Consider the following 19,978-nt stretch of genomic DNA (forward strand, 5'->3'; position numbering starts at 1 on the left):
TATTCCGGTTTAGTGCTAAATGTCCCGGTCTAAAAATCCAGCAGAAAACCGGAACACCATCAAGCAAACCCGTCGTCAATATGCATATGAAATGTCCAGTTGATGAGTTGGAACTATCGATGAATTGGCTGTATACAATTTAGGTGTATATGAAATATCATTCGATGAGTTGCGCCGCAGTCTAATGTTGCCATCTATCATCGGGTGATCGAAGTTTTAATTCGAGCACGAATATTCTGTCTTATAGCTTTTTGCGATAGGTGTCGCCAGACACGACAATAAATTTTTAAAACTTTAAATATGTAATTTTGGTTTACAAAAAATAGTTTATAATCTTTAAAATTACTTCAGACCTGCTTATATATTTTAAAATAAAAGATTAAAATCAGTAACTGTTCTTTTTCACTATTACAATCTCTACTAATTAGGCAACCCATCATACACAATTAAAACAGAAATTTTGTATTTATCATTTGTTTATGATCTAGTACTAGTATTGAAATAATGTAATTATATAAGTTTATGGAATAAATAAATAATTTGTTGCGTTTTTATCTACATTAGTTGCAGCACATAATCTTATTGAGTGTTATTTAAATACATAATCTTAGCGAATCCATTATCTTTACAAAGCAAATAACTTGAAAACTGTTTACTCTATCGCATCGAAACAAGAGGATATTTACGTAAAAAGTAATCAAGAATTAAAAAAACATGTTGCAATGACTATTACGACAGTGGTGTAGATTGTGAGGGGGAAAAGGAAGTATGTATCCCCACACCAAGCCTCTAGTAACGGCGGAAAACTATCTTAACACTAGTTACAGTATCGTAACATGTATTATAAACTGTTTGTCAAGTTTGAAAAAAATATTGAAAGGTGTTAAAACAATGGGCTAAAAGCATTTTAGAATTTTTGTAAGAAAACACTTTATCTCGTTAAGAGGGGGATTTACCTTGTAAATATCAGTATTTGAAACGCTTTCGTAGTCCCCCACTTTTAAAACTTATTTTTAACTTTAGGATGACGAAAAAAATATGTAATGTAGGTAAAAGCCCAATCTGTGTTCCTATGGCGAGATTTTTTTAAAATTTTATTTAGTTTTTTCTAAAAAAATTGGTAAAATGTCGGTTTTTTACCCATTTTTCTCAATTTTTTTTAAGGAAACCTAAATAAAATTTTTAAAAACTCTCTCCACAGGAACACAGATTGGACTTTTACCTACATTACATAATTTTTTTCGTGAGCCTAAAATCAAAAATAAGCTTTAAAAATGGGGGACTACGAACTCTTTGCAATCCAATATTTTGCTTCTATAAAGTGGCTCCGCCGATTGGAAAGTAAAGGAACTAATATTTTTTAAAGATAATAAACTCATTCACAGATGTTTACATTTTACCGGGGAATGATGAAAAATACTTTTTAATTTTTGCCTTTATTTCTATATATCTTTGGTACCTTCATAAGTAATTTTTGTGTTCTCTTTATATAAAATATTTGTATCGCTACGTATATTTGTATCTTATTTAGTTATTAAAATCTGACATTAGTTTTCAAGTTAAAATATTAGCAAATATTCTAATATATAAAAAAAAATTAGTAATTCAATGCAAAAAATAAAATAATTATTAGGAATCAAATTTTAATAAATCAAATTAACTAAAAACTAAAATTGTTGTTTTTCTGGTGTTGATTTCAAGATTATTTTTTATTGCATTAAATTGGCAATAAAAATAGCTTCAAATGAGGAATCACACTTTGAATTTTGTAAGTAACTATTATTTTTCCCTGTAGAATAAAATATTTGCACCTATTAGGTTTAGTGTCTGACAGTGGTATTTTTGGTATTACAATAGGTCTGTTCCAACTAACAGTCAAACTAGTCAGAAATCGTCAGCAAACAGTTGGCCAGTGCGAGAACATAATGCAGTCATAAGATCGACTATTCGCTGATAGTTTCTGACTGGTTTGACCGCTAGTTGGAACAAGCCTCATAAAAACATCTGCAAGGGATTAAGTATTAATAATATAAATAATCAGCAGGTAGGTTCGTCCCAAGAAAATAGCCGCAACTATTTTCTCCACTCGAACGCACACTGTCCACGCTGCGCTCAAAGCCACCTCCTGACCGCCGACGAGGGACGCAGGTTCGCCTGTCGTTGTACAATGGTTTCTAGGGAGACTGGTCGAGAGCAAAGCACGGACAGTACACGTAAATGTCTATGGAACCAACAATCCATCAAACTTTCTTCTCTGTTGACTTCTTAGCCTTCTGGACACCACCGTCCGGCATAACCCAGGTCCAAAAACACCAGGACACGGCGCTTGCCCCAGTGCGCTTTTCGGACTGTTTGCTTTTGCTGCCAACACTACACATTCACTACAAACCCTGAAGAGGACAAAATCCTAAACGGGGACAATCATTGATCGCATTTCCACATAGCATTTTATCTATACACGCAAATCAAACAATGATAGTAATAGTAGTAGCAGGTAGGTACCGAAGGTAATTATATCATTATCTTTCCTGTATTTGAGCAGTAGTGTCGTGTATTTTTCGGACTTATCTTTGTATTTTTGAGTTTTCGAGTGTTATAATTTTGATATTTTTACGATGCCTCTTCGAAAAAGTGCCCAAAAACGATTGTGGATGTCGTCTAAAAGAGTATCAACGCGATCCCCAAATCGCAAGCGTCAGAAGACATTGAAAGTAAGTAAGAAAAAAGAAAGTAGCGAATAAATTCATATATTACTCAGGTTGTTTCATAAAGAGTTGACTAACTTTAGAGCTGTTAGCAACGTAACTATATGTATACAGTGTGTCCCAAAAGTGTGAAATAAATTCATTATTTTCTAAACTATAAATATTTTCGGGAAACATTATATACCTATAACAATTTAGTAGATAATTGAAATACCCTTCAAACGAGGTAAAGTAATCTTCTTCGCAACTGTGCCATGAAACGTAATTTTAAGAATTGAAATCAACCTGTTTCAGGTTTTTTGAAAATATTTTCAGTTTATGAAATAATGAAGTTATTCCACACTTTCAGGTCACACTGCATAGAACAGTGGTGACAATGGATATCTAGTGAAATATTTCAGATTTTATTGGTTTTCGAAGGGACTATTTTAATTAATATAAGTAATTATTAATAATCACAGTTGAATTGCTTAATTGTGGCAAAATTTAAAGGAAACCCAAAGTTTCTTATTAGACAAAAAGTAATTGGTAGGTACAATACATTCATTTAATTTTTTCTTGTAGTTTTAAAAATAGAAATTATACCCAGGTTTAGCTTTGCTGAGTTAGTCAGGTCTTTACAAAGTACCATATAAAACAAAATGGACACAATGAAACGCCCTATATAAAATTTATGCGATTGTAAAAATCTTATTGTCTATGAAAATGAATTCTATCAAAGTAAAATGGAGAAATTATTGATACAAAATAAGGTTATTTCAGGATAGAGCTTCAACATCTGGACAATTACAACTTCTAGAAGTTGAGGACGATTTGAATTTGCAACATAATAATATGGCAAGTTCTACTCCTGCTATTGAGAATTATACCGAAGAAAGCAATAATTTTATTGATGTAGATAATGTAGACAATATTTATAATAGTTCAGTAGACAATTATATGGTAGAAGCAGTTTTACGTGGTGTACAATCTCTGAGTGAAAATAAAGTTGATTTTGATAATTCTCAACTCCGACATGAAGAAAATTCAAATAGCGGAGCAAACCTTTTTGAGAATTCAAATAGTGGAACAGACCTTTGTGACAATTCAAATAACGGAACAGACCTTTGTGACATTTCAAATTATGTAAACAAACAACTCAAACAAGTAGTAGTTTCTAATGTTAGTGAAAATATGGACGCTAGTGATACTTTTAATTCCGAACTTGGTCAACTTACAGTTTCTAAAAATGTGAAGAAAAATGAAAAAGTAGACTCTGACTCAAAAATAAACCTCGAAGGACGCAGAATACTTGATATTCAATATTTTTTAGATTCCCTGATTTTAATATCAAACCATGCGCCTCACTTTGGATGTTCTCTTCAAAATTTAAAGGTAACAAAAGAAACAAGATTTGGATTAGCATCTAAAATAACATTTAAATGTAATATGTGTCTTTCTACTGAGACTGTGACAACAGTTGAAGATTTCGAAGAAATCAATAAAAGTGCTGTCTTTGGCATTACTAACGTTGGGTCAGGATATGCACATTCAAATGAATTCAATTCTTCTTTAAATATACCAACATTATCCTCTAAAACATATAACAAGATACAGGATAACTTATCGGACCTTTGGGAAGAAGCGGCCCTAGAAGAAATGGCAAAAGCTGCCAACGAAGAAAAAAGATTAGCAATAGAATGCGGCGAACTAAGTAAAGACGGTATCCCTTTAGTTACAGTCGTTTGTGATGGTGTTTGGGCTAAAAGGTCATACAGAATGAACTATAATTCATTTAGTGGGGCTGCTGTAATTGTGGGTTTCAAAACAAAAAAAGTACTATTTTTAACAGTGAGAAATAAATTTTGCATCATCTGCAAAAAATATTCCACTGATACACCACAACATAATTGTTACAAAAATTGGAACGGTTCCTCAAGTGCTATGGAAGCTAACATTATTACTGAAGGATTTATTAAGAGTATTGAAATGTATGGATTAATTTTTAATAAAATGGTTGCCGATGGAGATAGCAGCTGCTATGATGCTATATTGCAAAAGGATCCATATAAAAATTTTGATATTTCTGTTCAGAAGGTGGAGTGCCGAAATCACTTGCTGAGAAATTATCTCAGAAAAATAAGAGGCCTGACTCAACAAAAGGATTCTGGGCCTTTGCAACTCCGAAAAGAAGTGAAGGTAAGATTGTTTTTTTCTTAATTTTCAAGTTATATTTTTTTTTGTAAAGGGCTTTCAGGACATTTTTGATTACAGAAAATAAGCATTTGTCGGTCTTGTGACATGTAAGATTTAGGATACTTAACCTTTTAGTCAGCTTTTGACTTATAACGACCTTTCTTTTAAACAACCTACATTTAGAATTCACAGACATTCTGTTCAAAAAGTTATATCACAAATATTTTCTTTATTTATTCAGTTATTTCGGTTACGTTTACGTACCTTCTAACTTTGTTTTTCAAAATCAGATGTGTTTGTGTTCTATCAACTTGACAACTAATAGCTACCTAATGTGTAAACATTTTATACAGGGTGTTTGGTAAAGAATGGGCCATAGCTTAACCTCAGGTTCCTGAAGTTAAAATAGGCCGATTTAAGCTAACTTACCTTAGTACAAAGTTTATAATAACCGAGATACAGGGTGTCAAAGTTAAACTTTTTTTTATTTATTATTGAATATTTCCTGACAGGCATGAGATATCAACACGAAATTTGGTATGTGGGATTTTTTGGGACGAGAAAACTAAATTCCCTACCAAAAATTATGTGTTGCCCAGAGGGCGCCACATAAGCTTTTCAACACTCATTTATTACGTTCAATTTTTTTATCCCTCACTCTGTATAATTTTGACATTAAAATTTTTATTCTCCTATTAGTTTTACTTAAAAAAGGTATACTTCTTTTATCTCCCTAAACTCAACCGTTTTCGAGATAAACGCATTTTAAATCTGCGATACACCATCATTTTTAGCATAATATCATTGTAGTTACCCCCGAAAAATAACTTAAAACCATAAAAATTTCCAAAAATGTATCGCAAATTTCTTTAAATGGAATTTGCGATGCAATCACATTAATTTGAGAACTGGCACAATTTTTATAGTTTTAAGTTATTTTTCGGGTGTAACTACAATGATATTATGCTAAAAATGATGGTGTATCGCAGATTTAAAATGCATTTATCTCGAAAACCGTTGAGTTTAGGGAGATGAAAGAAGTATACCTTTTTTAAGTAAAACTAATAGAAGAATAAAAATTTTAATGTCAAAATTATACAGAGTGAGGGATAAAAAAAATTTAACGTAATAAATGAGTGCTGAAAGGCGTATGTGGCGCCCTCTGGGCAATACATAATTTTTGGTACGGAATTTAGTTTTCTCGACCCAACAAACCCCCATATACCAAATTTCATGTTGTTATCTCATACCTGTCAGGAAATATTCAATAATAAATAAAAAAAAATTTAACTTTGATTTTATCTCGGTTATTATAAACTTTGTACTAAGCTAAGTTAGCTTAAATCAGCCTATTTTAACCTCAGAAACCTGAGGTTAAGCTATGGCCCATTCTTTACCAAACACCCTTTATAATGTATTTTATTTCAATTTTTAGTATGAAATTATAAATCAACAGTATGAAATTATAAATAAATCAATTACCTACGTTACACGTCCATGAAGTGATAATTAAAGTAGGTACTCGTTTAGATGTTCTTGACTCGGCTCCTTGATCGCATATAAGATCTACTCGTATCAGTTCGCATATAAGATCAATTAATGAAAACCACAATTGGTATTATCAAATTCAAGGTCAATTGCATGTTACAAAAATGGATTTTTGCTACCTTTGCGTTTGGACTCCAAAAGGAATAAAAATAGAAAAGAATCCAAGAAACCAGGTATTCTGGACCCAAAAAATGGAAGAAAAAATAAAAATATTTTATTTGGAGTATGTTTTGCCTGAAATTGTTGACAGCAGGGTTAACAGGGGAATGGCAATTAGAGATAAAGATAATATTAAATAAAGTGTTATTTTTACTGAATGATTTTTTATTTTTATACCCAAGATGGTCAAAAGGGACATGTAAGTCGTTTTTTCTAATTTTGAATTTTTAGGACATAAAAACACAAAACTTTAAAAGAGTGTGATTTTCTAAATTCTGCCTTATTGATAGTACCTAATAATTAAAAAAAATATAACTTTGTCTTGCCATTACATATTGGTACGTCCTGTAATTTTCAAAATAATTCAACTTTTATCTCTGACTGTTAAGATGACAGAGATTTTAAATTTTGTCATAGATAGGTTACTGTGTATATTTTTCCTGTAAGATTTTTTATAAAAGGCAATAATCCGAAACAATATCTCAATATAAAATCATTTAAGAGGGGAATTAACCTTGTAAATATCAGTATTTGAAACGCTTTCGTAGTCCCCCACTTTTAAAACTTATTTTTAACTTTGGGATGACGAAAAAAATATGTAATGTAGGTAAAAGCCCAATCTGTGTTCCTATGGAGAGATTTTTTAAAAAATTTATTTAGTTTTTTCTAAAAAAATTGGTAAAATGTCGGTTTTTTACCCATTTTCCTCAATTTTTTTTAAGGAAACCTAAATAAAATTTTTAAAAACTCTCTCCACAGGAACACAGATTGGACTTTTACCTACATTACATAATTTTTTCGTGAGCCTAAAATCAAAAATAAGCTTTAAAAATGCGGGACTACGAACTCTTTGCAATCCAATATTTTGCTTCTATAAAGTGGCTCCGCCGATTGGAAAGTACATGACAAGGTAATCCTTATTTCCTTATTATTGCAGACTGTGCAAAATAAGTCTTTAAACTTAATACAAAGATTTCAAGTCGTCTCGTATTTATTATACTTAGAGAGAAGGGAGATTATTTTATTGTATGAAACGTAATTTATAGTATTTACGCTCCGCCTATCAGTAGCAAAATATCTACCTCCGCCTTTACCGAATCCCCGCAGGTCTTGCTCTTGATAAGGTAAATCCCCCACTTAAGGAGGAATATTTTATTTAAGTGAATTAGGACAAATCTTCGTATTTTGTGCCAAGGTTTCTTCTTCTTCTTCACGTGCCATATCAGAATTATCCGACGTTGGCGATCACCATTGCGACGGCTTCTGGATCTTCTGCAATATGGAATAATTGTTCTGCATTTGATATCAGAGTCCATTCACGAATGTTTATTAACCAAGAAACTTGTTTTCTTCCTACACACCTCTATTTTGCCTTTAAGGATAAGTTGTAATATTTTATATCGACTTTCCCTCACTATATGTCCCTGTAAGTTGTATCCACATGGAAAACTTTTTTATTTATTATTAATTTTACGAAAAAAAGTTATTCTTCATAAAAAGCTTTGCATGGTCCAAAACTTAAGATTCAACCATCAGATATCAAATTTTATGAATATTATATGAGGTTTGTCAAAAATATGAATTTCGCTCAAGAGTAAAGTAGCTTTATTTTTCACAATATTGAAAATTGTTATTAAGAAGAATTGTTTGGAATCAAGAACTATATTCTAGTATGCAACTACATCCTTCTAATTAAAAAAAAAATTTGAAAATTTTTCTAAATTATTATGGATAACCAACATTATTTTCAGTTATTTCAATTAAAATAAGTCTTTTATTACTAACTTTATGAAAAAAGTTATTCGTTATAAAGTGTTCTTCATTGTCTAAAACCTAAAATATAACCACCTTATATCAAATTTTATCAATTATATAGGAGGTATGTCAAAAAATATGAATTTCGATCAAGAGTAAAATACCTTTATTTTTTACAATATCGAAAATTGTTATTATGAAAAGCTGTTTAGAATTAAACATTTTGATTCAATATTTAATTACATCCTTCTAATTGAAATATTCTGAACTATAAAGGTAATTTACTTTTGATCTATTATATTTTTTGACATACCTCGTATAAAATTGATAAAATTTGATATAAGATGGTTGTATTTTAGGTTTTAGGCCATGCAGAACTTTCTATCAAGAATCACTTTTTTCGTAAAATTAATAATAAAAGAGTTATCAGAATTGAAATATCTGAAAATAATGTTGGTTTTCCATAATTTTTCAATTAGAAGGGTGTAATTGCTTATTACAATATAGTTCTTAATTCCAAACCACTTTTCATAATAGCAATTTTCAATATTGTGAAAAATAAAGCTACTTTACTCTTGAGCGAAATTCATATTTTTTGACACTCCTCGTATAATATTCATAAAATTTGACATCTGATGGTTGAATCTTAGGTTTTGGACCATGCAAAGCTTTTTATGAAGAATAACTTTTTTCGTAAAATTAATAATAAAAAAGTTTTCGGATACAACTTCCAGAGACATACTGTAAATATTTCTCCAGTTACTATATGGAAAATGCTTAATGAAACACCTCGTAGAGTTAGGATGTAATGTAAATCAAAACACCGGTTAAAATGTGAATCTATTCTTTATTTCAATATTTATAAATATCATCAAACAATGTAATATATAATTCGAGTAGAACAACATTTACACCACTCTTTCGTAACCAAAAACTCCGGATACTTACCAAAGATAACACTTTTCTGCAAAATTCGACTTTCAACTAAAGAAAAAGAATATAAACAACAAAACCCATATCCCAAACTTATAAGTAAATGGGTAAATATTTTGTACACCTTTCTATATTATACTAGCAGCAAAAATTCTTTAAAACCAGGAAAATTATATCAAAGATTCTAAATTAAAAACTATTATTCGATATAGATAATGAAAATTGTTTTCTAGACAATAGCCAGCTACATACATACACTTTCACACATACGACTGTACCGTTTGTAAAACCAACCATACCAATGTAATGATCTTAACAAAAATATACAAGATTTAAAGGAAATACACAAGCTAAACAATAACAAAACAACAAAGTAGCTGCTTGCTTAGGAAAAACTGTAAACCAACTTATGTTTATGGTATTAACGAGTTGTGGAAAATATGAATCTCTACACACAATTTAGTAACAATTACAATTATAACAAAAAACATCAAGCTAATTCGAGTCTAAATCCATATTTAGCATAGTTTTTTAGGATAAGTATTTATAATAACGGATTAAATCATGCAGAAAATAAGAGATAAAAAACAGCTATTAGGTGGAACTTGCATGACTAGTAGTCCAGGGCGCACCTGTTTTGAGAGGTGACTCAAATTTTTTTGCAGAAATTGCTTGAAAATAGTTTAAATAATAATATTTTAGTTATCCTCCCATTCAAAATGGTCCGGAACATTGTTCAAATAATCAAAATGTCAAAATATGAAGGAAAAATTCGATTTTTTTATTGGTTTTTTGATTATAACTTTAAAACTATTCATTTCTGAGAAAATTTGTACTGATATAAAAGTTGCGTAATTAAATTTCCAACGATATAGAATTTCTTTAAAAATTTAAAAAATAGTCAGCCTTGTTGCAAAATAGCAATAATTGCGAAAAAAACCATACAAAAACAAGTATTCGCATTTTACGTTTTTCAACCATTTATGCTACACTTAGGACCCTCATATTTCACCCTAAAAAACTTTATGATACAGTAAAACAATACTGTAAAGTTCATTAAGATCGGTTCAATAGATTTTGCAAAATAAATTTTGCAATCCAGCTTTCGCAAAAAAAATTCATTTTTTTTAAATGTTGCAGGACTGAATATAAAGCAGATAGCAAGTTGATTTTTATTTTGGTTATAAAAGTGTACTGTACCTTTCATTTGAAATTTGCAAAATTAAAATCGAATAATTACCACGGCGTCAGGAAATTTTTTAAATAAACATTAATTTTTGGTGCTACGCGCAGGACAGCGGTGTTCGATTCACACAAGTTGATTTCCACCAAAATTTCTTCCAATCTTTATCTAATATATTATTTTCTTACTCTATATTTTGTTGTATTTTAATATTTTAATTCCACAAAAATCAAACTAATTTTATTAGTTTGACTTAGTCAGTGAAATATTGTTTAAACAATTGCATATGTTTAAAAATAAAAAACCTTTATTCTCCAAGTTAAAATATATGAACAAAGAAATTTTTGGTAAAAAAGTATTATTTCAAAAGATAGAGAATGTGTTTTTATTTTGCAATAAACAAATTTATTTATTTATATCGAAATATAAAAATTAAAATGTATCAATCATTATCAAAGGTCATTGGAATGCCCAATCAGAGCAAACTATCCGCTCTCCTGCGCGTAGCACCAATAATTAATGTTTTTTTAAAAAAATTCCTGACGCCGTGGTAGTTAATCGATTTTAATTTTTCAAATTGCAAATAAAAGGTACAGTACACCTCTATACGCAAAAAAAATTTCAACTTGATATCTGTTTTATTTTCAGTCCTGTAACATTTTGAATAAATGAATTTTTTTTGAGAAAGCTGGATTGCAAAATTTATTTTTCAAAATCTATTAAACCGATCTTAATGTAATTTACAGCACTGTTTTAATGTATCATAAAGTTTTTCTGGGTAAAATATGAAGGTCCTAAGTGTAGCATAAATGGTTGAAAAACGTAAAATGCGAATACTTGTTTTTGTATGGTTTTTTCGCAATTATTGCTATTTTGCAACAAGGGTGACTATTTTTTTTAATTTTTAACCAATTCTATATTGTAGGAAATTTAAATACGCAACTTTTATGTCAGTACAACTTTTCTCGGAAATGAATACTTTTAAAGTTATAATTAAAAAACGAAGAAAAAGTTTTCCTTCATTTTTTGACATTTTGATTATTTAAATAATGTTCCGGACCTTTTTGAGAGGGAGGATAACTCAAATATTATTTGAGTTATTTTCAAGCAATTTCTGCAATAAAAGTTTGAGTCACCTCTCAACGTCCAAATGTACTAATATTTTTACAGATCCGCCCTTGTCTCTAGTTGGAGGACATGGAGTTCGAAGACATTTGTCTCCTCACCGAACATAGCAGCCATATGAAAAAAAAAACAAGCTTGCAAAATACTCCAATGGACCTGGAGATAAATCCAAAAAACAAAACTCAAAAAAGAGCAACCAAGAAACTAAATCTGAAATGCACGCGATATATCAGAATTAACCAAAATCAAAACATTTAACAGCTGTATTAAGAGTATATTATTGTATGGCGCAGAATCTTGCACACAGGAAGAGACAACTACCAAAAAATTACAAACCCTTATAAATAAATCGTTGAGAAACATCCTATGAATATACTGGCCGGATAAAATAACAAACGTACATCTATGGAGAAGAACAAAACAAGAGAAAATAACACTAACGATTAAAAGAAGGAAATGGATTAGACATACTCTAAGGAAGGGCCAAAATAATATGACCAGACAGGAGACAGGCACTCGAATACCAACCAGTCGGAAGAGAAAGACCCGATAATAGCTGGAGAAGAACTGTAACAAAAGATCATGAAAAAATTGGTCTGAGATGGGAGAGAAGTCAAGAAGAGAGGAATGGAAAAGACTTATAGAAGAAATTTCGAAAGAATAAAACAGACAGGATCCGCTGATCCAGCCAATCCATCTTAGCGCGATCATCTTCAATCAATATCGCACTCATAGAAAAATGCACGGAATATAAAATTCCGCTCCAGTTTGCATTTGTTGACTTTAATAAAGCTTTCGATTCCATAGATGGGCAATCTTTCATGCATTAGATGACGCCAGGATAGACTCACAATATAAGAGGCTCTTAGAAAACAAATTTACAGGAAAGCAACATTTAAAGTTAAAATAACTGAAAACTTATAATGCAATAGTAATGCGGAGAGTAATCAGAGAAGAAGACACGATATCGCTATAGTCTTAGAACAACTCAAAAAGCTAATGAGAAAATTATAATAAATGTAGGCTTAAGAGGCCATATGAGAAACGAAGATCTAAGAAGAAGAATCAAAGTAAAATATATTATCGAAGCTAGCACAAAATCTAAATGGAAATGGGCAGGTCATGTGGCAAGAGAAAGCAAAGAGAAGTGGACAAAGAGAATAATACAATAGTAAATCAAAACGGGAACTGGTGTATGTTTTCAAAAAACCGATAGTGTGTAAATAAATTTATTAAAATCAGCAGAGTACTTTCAGCATTTCTAATGCCATCATCAGAGCTATCGTCTTGTAATTGTAACTACCTCAAATGAAGAGAAAACTTCGAACAAACTAATTTTAAAAATTAACCCAGGGATCAAACCACTGGTCAGGGTAAAAACCCTTAAATATATAAAATAATCACATTTAATGTGTTTTAAAAATGGCTACCATTTTTACAATCAACAGTAGTAGTCGTCAGTAACAGCTGTTGATTGTAAAAATGGTAGCCATTTTTAAAACACATTAAATGTGATTATTTTATATATAGTCCAGGGCGCATCTGTTTTGAGATGGACGTTGAGAGGTGACTCAAATTTTTTTGCAGAAATTGCTTGAAAATAAATCAAATAATAATATCTGAGTTATCCTCCCTCTCAAAAAGGTCCGGAACATTGTTTAAATAATGAAAATGTCAAAAAATGAAGGAAAAATTCGATTTCTTTCTTCGTTTTTTGATTATAACTTTAAAAGTATTCATTTTCGAGAAAAGTTGCGTAATTAAATTTCCTACAATATAGAATTGGCTAAAAATTTAAAAAATAGTCGCCCTAGTTGCAAAATAGCAATAATTGCGAAAAAACCATACAAAAACAACTATTCGCATTTTACGTTTTTCAACCATTTATGCTACACTTAGGACCTTCATGTTTCACCCAGAAAAACTTTATGATATAGTAAAACAATACTGTAAATTTCATTAAGATCGGTTCAATAGATTTTGCAAAATAAATTTTGCAATCCAGCTTTCGCAAAAAAAATTCATTTTTTCAAAATGTTACAGGACAGAAAATAAAGCAGATAGCAAGTTGAATTTTTTTTTGCTTATAAAAGTATACTGTAACTTTCATTTGCAATTTGCAAAATTAAAATCGATTAATTACCACGGCGTCAGGAAATTTTTTAAATAAACAATAATTTTTGGTGCTACGCGCAGGACAGCGGTGTTCGATTCACACAAATTGATTTCCACCAAAATGTCTTCCAATCTCTATCTAATATATTATTTTCTTACTCTATATTTTGTTCTATTTTAATATTTTAATTCCACAAAAATCAAACTAATTTTATTATTGTTTGTGAAATATTGTTTAAACAATTGCAAAAGTTTAAAAATAATAAACTTTTATTTTCTAAGTTAAAATATATGAACAAAGAAAGTTTTTGCTAATAAAAGTGTTATTTCAAAGGATAGAGTATGTGTTTTTATTTTGCAATAAACAAATTTATTTATTTATATCGAAATGTAATAAAAATTAAAATGTATAAATCATTATCAAAGGTCAATGGAATGCCCAATCAGAGCAAACTATCCGCTGTCCTGCGCGTAGCACCAATAATTAATGTTTATTAAAAAAAATTCCTGACACCGTCGTGTTAATCGATTTTAATTTTGCAAAATTGCATATAAAAGGTACAGTACACTTCTATACGTAAAAAAAATTTCAACTTGCTATCTGCTTTATTTTCAGTCCTGTAACATTTTGAAAAAATGATTTTTTTTTTGCGAAAGCTGGATTGCAAAATTTATTTTGCAAAATCTATTGAACCGATCTTAATGAACTTTACAGTATTGTTTTACTGTATCATAAAGTTTTTCTGAGTGAAATATGAAGGTCCTAAGTGTAGCATAAATGGTTGAAAAACGTAAAATGAGAATACTTGTTTTTGTATGGTTTTTTCGCAATTATTGCTATTTTGCAACAAGGGTGACTATTTTTTAAATTGTTAACTAATTCTATATCGTTGGAAATTTAATTACGCAACTTTTATGTCAGTACAACTTTTCTTGTAAATAAATACTTTTAAAGTTATAATCAAAAAACGAAGAAAAAATCGACTTTTTCCTTAATTTTTTGATATTTTGATTATTTAAACAATGTTCCGGACCTTTTTGAGAGGGAGGATAACTCAAATATTATTATTTGATTTATTTTCAAGCAATTTCTGCAAAAAAATTTGAGTCACCTCTCAACGTCCAAATGTACTAATATTTTTACAGATGCGCCCTGGTCTAATATTTAAGGGTTTTTACCCTCACCAGTGGTTTGATCACTGGGTTAATTTTTAAAATTAGAATGTGTTTGTTCGAAGTTTTCTCTTCATTTGAGGTAGTTACAATTATAAGACGATAGTTCTGATGATGGCATTAAAAATGCTGAAAGTACTCTGCTGATTTTAATAAATTTATTTACACACTATCAGTTTTTTGAAAACATACACCAGTTTACGTTTTGATTTATATAGAAGGGTGTACAAGTCAAACAGTCTGTTTCTATTTATAATACAATAGTGACTAAGAGCACATAAATGAGGCATCGGAAGACAGCAAAAAGATGGATCAACAATATTAAAGAAAATTCAGGAAGAATTGGACCAGAAGAGGCTGCTAAATAAGCCACTATTTAAACCATAATAAGGCTATTATCATAGAGACTAATAAAATTTAAATATGGATCTAAGACCTATATTAGTGATGCCGTATCACATTGGTTCAAAATGCTGAAAACGTGGTCATGAAGTAAAAAAAGCCCTATCGAGGGATTTATGTTTAAGCATATTTTCTCATACTATCGTAGAGTCGCAACACGCAGGTGTAAACATCAGACCGGATGTATTCTTATTCAGAGCTCAGGGACAAGTGAGCCATGTTCGACGTTATTGTGGCCGGCAGTAAAAGTGAAAAAGAACGCGTATATTGAAAAGCTGTAAAACGTTTTGTAGTTTATCAATTTTATTGCTGTAAAGCAGATTTTTCTTATTTAAGTATGTATTAATGTAAGATATATGTTGACTTAAGATTTGATAATAATAATTGCATACAATTTGTTAATGAATAATCAGTAAAAATATACTTGAAATAATCAAAATGTTCTAAAGATACATTCAAAAAGTACGAAGTTCTGCGACAAACGTTTATCCTCAAAATGTACAGTAAAAAGCTACAGAATCACATTGGCTTAGCTGCTCTTAACTGCCCTTGCATTGCTGGCAGTTGTTTGAATACAAAAGTGTGAAATGACGCATATTATATGATTCTGGCGGTTGTTGAGTATGTATTGGCGGTTTTACATACAGGGTGTTAGCTAAAGAATGGGCCATAGCTTAGATTCCTGAGGTTAAAATAGGTCGATTTACGCTAACTTACCTTAGTACAAAAGTTGATAATAACCGAAATACAGGGTGTCAAAATTAAACTTTTATTTTATTTATTTTTGAATATTTCCTGACAGGCATGGGACAACAAAACGAAATTTGTAAGTGGTGCTGGTACTGTACACCCTACTAAATTATGTTAAACAAACGTTCCTGGCTACTACCAGAGGCGTACGACGGGGGAACGTGAATGGTTGACCCTTCCCAAATTCTACGCCATTGGCGGAATTTATATTTTAGTACAATTTTTTGATTCTTCAATACTCTCTATGTAAATAACATACTCTTCATTCGTAACGATAAAGCCATTAGTTTTCGAGATATTTGAAGCTAAAAACGAAGGAGCATAATACATTAATCAAAATAAGTGTGCCTTTTCATTTTTAACTTCAAATATCTCGAAAACTAATGAGTTTATCGTTACGAATGAAGAGTAAATTAGTTGCATAGAAAATGTTGGAGAATCTAATAATTATGCTCTAAAATAACAGTTTCATCAGTGGCGTATAATTTGGGAAGGGTCAACCATTCACTTTCCCCTGTCGTACGCCTCTGGTATTAACCACGAACGATTATTTAATATAAATTAGTAGGGTGTACAGTACCTACACTTTCTGCCAAGTACCATAAGGATATGTCAAATAGTCTTATAGTACCGGGCACTCATATTTCTTAAAGTTTTAAATAAAGAATAAATTATTTAAAAAAAAGAATACTTTAAAATAATTTGACATATCCAAGTGATACTTGGCAGAAAGTGTAAGCACTGCACACCCTACTAAATTATGTTAAACAAACGTTTCTGGCTACTACCAGAGGCGTACGACAGGGGAAAGTGAATGGGTGACCCTTCCCAAATTCTACACCACTGATGAAACTGCTACCTTAGCATAATTTTTAGATTTTCCAATACTTTCTATGCATATAATATACTCTTCATTCGTAACGATAAAGTCATTAGTTTTCGAGATATTTGAAGTTAAAAATGAAAAGGCACACTTATTTTGATTAATGTATTATGCTCCTTCGTTTTTAGCTTCAAATATCTCGAAAACTAATAGCTTTATCGTTACGAACTAAGAGTATGTTATTTACATAGAAAGTATTGGAGAATCAAAAAATTTCACTAAAACAGAAATTCCGCCAGTGGCGTAGAATTTGGGAAGGGTCAACCATTCACGTTCCCCCTTGTACGCCTCTGGTAGTAGCCAGAAACGTTTGTTTAACATAATTTAGTAGGCTGTACAGTACCAGCAGCCAAATTTCGTGTTGTTGTGCCGTGCCTGTCAGGACATATTCAAAAGTAAATAAAATAAAAGTTTAACTTTGACACCTTGTATTTCGGTTAATATCTACTTTTATACTAAGGTAAGTTAGCTTAAATTGACCTATTTTAACCTCAGGTATCTAAGGTTAAGCTATGGCCCATTCTTTACCAAACACCCTGTATAAGTCATAGGTTCTGAATACATTTGTTTTTCAAAAAGAAGTTGTATGAGTAATCAGCAATTTCAAAAGTCCCTTATAATATACAGGGTGTAACAAAAATACAGGTCATAAATTAAACCACGTATTCTGGGACCAAAAATAGTTCGAATGAACCTAACTTACCTTAGTACAAATATGCACACAAAAGAAGTTACAGCCCTTTGAATTTACAAAATGAAAATCGATTTTTTTGAATATATCGAAAACCATTAGAGTTTTTTTGTTGAAAATGGACATGTAGCATTCTTATGGAAAGAACATCTTAAAGAAAAATTATAGTGAAATTTGTGCACCCCATAAAAATTTTATAGGGGTTTTGTTCCCTTAAACCCCCCAAACTTTTGTGTCCGTTCCAAATAAATTATTATTGTGGTGCCATTAGTTAAATTCGATATTTTTAAAACTTTTTTGCCTCTTAGTATTTTTTCGATAAGGCAGTTTTTATCGAGTTGCGGCTTCTTTTTTAATATGTTTACATAAAAATTTTATGAGGGTTTTGTTCCTTAAAACCCCCCAAATGTTTGTGTACGTTCCAATTAAACTATTACTGCGGTACAATTAGTTAAACACAGTGTTTTTAAAACTGTTTTGCCTCTTTGTATTTTTTTGATAAAGCATCTTTTATCGAGATGTGGCTTCTTTTTTAATATGGTTCAAAATATACTTAAAAATGTAAATCATAAATAAATTTTCATATTATTACCAAGTCTCCATAACCGTACTTTACCATATACAAATATGTGGTGGATTTGACAAATATTCAAATATCTCGATAAAAACTGACTTTTGAAAAAAGTACTAAGAGACAAAAAAGTTTTTAAAAACTTGTGTTTAACTAATAGCTCTACAATAATAATTAAATTGGAACGTACACAAAAGTTTGGGGGGGTTTAAAGGAACCAAACCCCCATAAAATTTTTATGGGGTGTACAAATTTCATTATAATTTTTTCTTAAAATACTACTGCCAAAAGAATGCCACGTTTCCATTTTCAATAAAAAATATCTAATAGTTTTCGATATATTGGAAAAAATCAATTTTCAATTTGTAACTTCATAGGGCTGTAACTTTTTTTCCGTGCACATTTGTACTAAGGTAAGTTAGGTTCAATCGAACTATTTTTGGTCCCAGAATATGCGATTAAATTTATGACCTGTATTTTTGTTACACACTGTATAATTTCATAAAATATGCGTTTAACATAAAAGTTTCGAATTTATTTCCTCCATATTAGATCCGCCATTTTGATAAAAAAAAATGTCTGATTCGTAACCAGCGATGCTGAAAATCCCTAAGTACGGAAGTAATTCTGAAGTGTATGAACAATATACGTTTCCAAAGATTCATAACCACGTTTTCGGCATTTGGAACCCCAGTGTGTGGTTCCAGAAAGAAAAGAGAATAAAATATTAATTGAGTATAGAGTTGGTTGTTATATACCTATTTGTGTCAATATCAACAAGTGAGTTATGACCTATAGTATCTGGAATGGGCAAAGGTTTAGCTACACCTATTCTGACAATTCCTTTTGGAGCACCTTTGAGAGCCTGAACAGCTTGATCAAGTGAAGCATTCTCTAATACTGTATCATTAACAAATAACAAGCGATCGCCAGGAATCAATCTACCATCAAGCTGCGCTACACCACCAGGTACTAAACTTCTAATCACAATAACAGTATCATTAGGATCTATTGGATGCTGATAATCTAAAATAGAGAACCCTAAACCTCGTTCTCCTTTAACTAATTCAATTACTTGAGGATCTGAACTCCACATGGCTAATCCAGTTAATGGTTCTAATGACCGAGATTTCATCTTACTAAAAGCTTGGTCAGAAGATCCTAAAATGGTAATACTACTAGCTAAAGACCCATCGGATTTTGCCTTTACTAGTCGATCGGACACAGGAAGAAGATTGTGCAGACTCCGATTCAAAGATCCTCTGTCTGCAATTGGATCGTCACGTTGGGCTAACAAGTTAAATGGATTTCTACCACACACCATACACACATTAACGGGCAGTTCCTTTAAAATGCTTACTACTTCATGATGATTCATTCCTAATAGTGTATGGTTATTCACTTCTAACAACTCATCCCCTGACCTTAAGATACCATTTCTTCCTACAGGACCTTCAGGAAGTATGGATCGGATATAATGATGGGGTCGAACTTCTTGTCCGTCTTCTACATCAACTGTCCCTTCTAAACTGATACCTAATCCACCCTTCTCTGCAAATTTGGTTAACTGTGCTATGATTATCTCGGTGTCTGGACCCATGACCTTCTGCCAGTTCTTCCGGAGAGCCTTTTCAGTTGTTGGGGACAGAGGTTCACTTTTTACATCATTGAGTGGTTCTTTGTGCATCTGACCATTTTCGTGATTACTACTGCCATTTAGAATCAATGTTCCATCTTCCTTGAGAAATCTGAAATTTATATAAAGATGGTAAATTTAGAAAAAATGGAAACGATATCCAGACACCGTGAT

The 19,978-nt window shown here is 31.0% G+C and overlaps 2 protein-coding genes across 2 annotated transcripts in view; one reads left to right on the top strand and one right to left on the bottom strand.

Moving 5' to 3' along the window:
* The first annotated feature begins 3,217 nt into the window (after positions 1–3,217).
* LOC126893255 (uncharacterized) lies at positions 3,218–6,745 on the top strand. Its single transcript, XM_050663256.1, has 2 exons — positions 3,218–4,883; positions 6,316–6,745. The coding sequence occupies exons 1-2, from the start codon at positions 3,540–3,542 to the stop codon at positions 6,379–6,381; spliced, it is 1,410 nt and encodes a 469-aa protein (XP_050519213.1). The 5' UTR covers positions 3,218–3,539; the 3' UTR covers positions 6,382–6,745.
* A 2,424-nt stretch (positions 6,746–9,169) lies between these two features.
* The window catches only part of LOC114340254 (patj homolog), a 53,439-nt gene continuing 42,630 nt past the window's right edge, over positions 9,170–19,978 (bottom strand). The window contains exon 4 of the mRNA XM_028290973.2: positions 9,170–19,916. Within this exon, the coding sequence (XP_028146774.1) occupies positions 18,896–19,916 (1,021 nt within the window). The 3' untranslated portion in view covers positions 9,170–18,895. The remainder of the gene's footprint in view (positions 19,917–19,978) is intronic.

This window comes from Diabrotica virgifera, chromosome 10 (genome assembly GCF_917563875.1).
Source record: "Diabrotica virgifera virgifera chromosome 10, PGI_DIABVI_V3a".
Taxonomy (NCBI): domain Eukaryota; kingdom Metazoa; phylum Arthropoda; class Insecta; order Coleoptera; family Chrysomelidae; genus Diabrotica; species Diabrotica virgifera.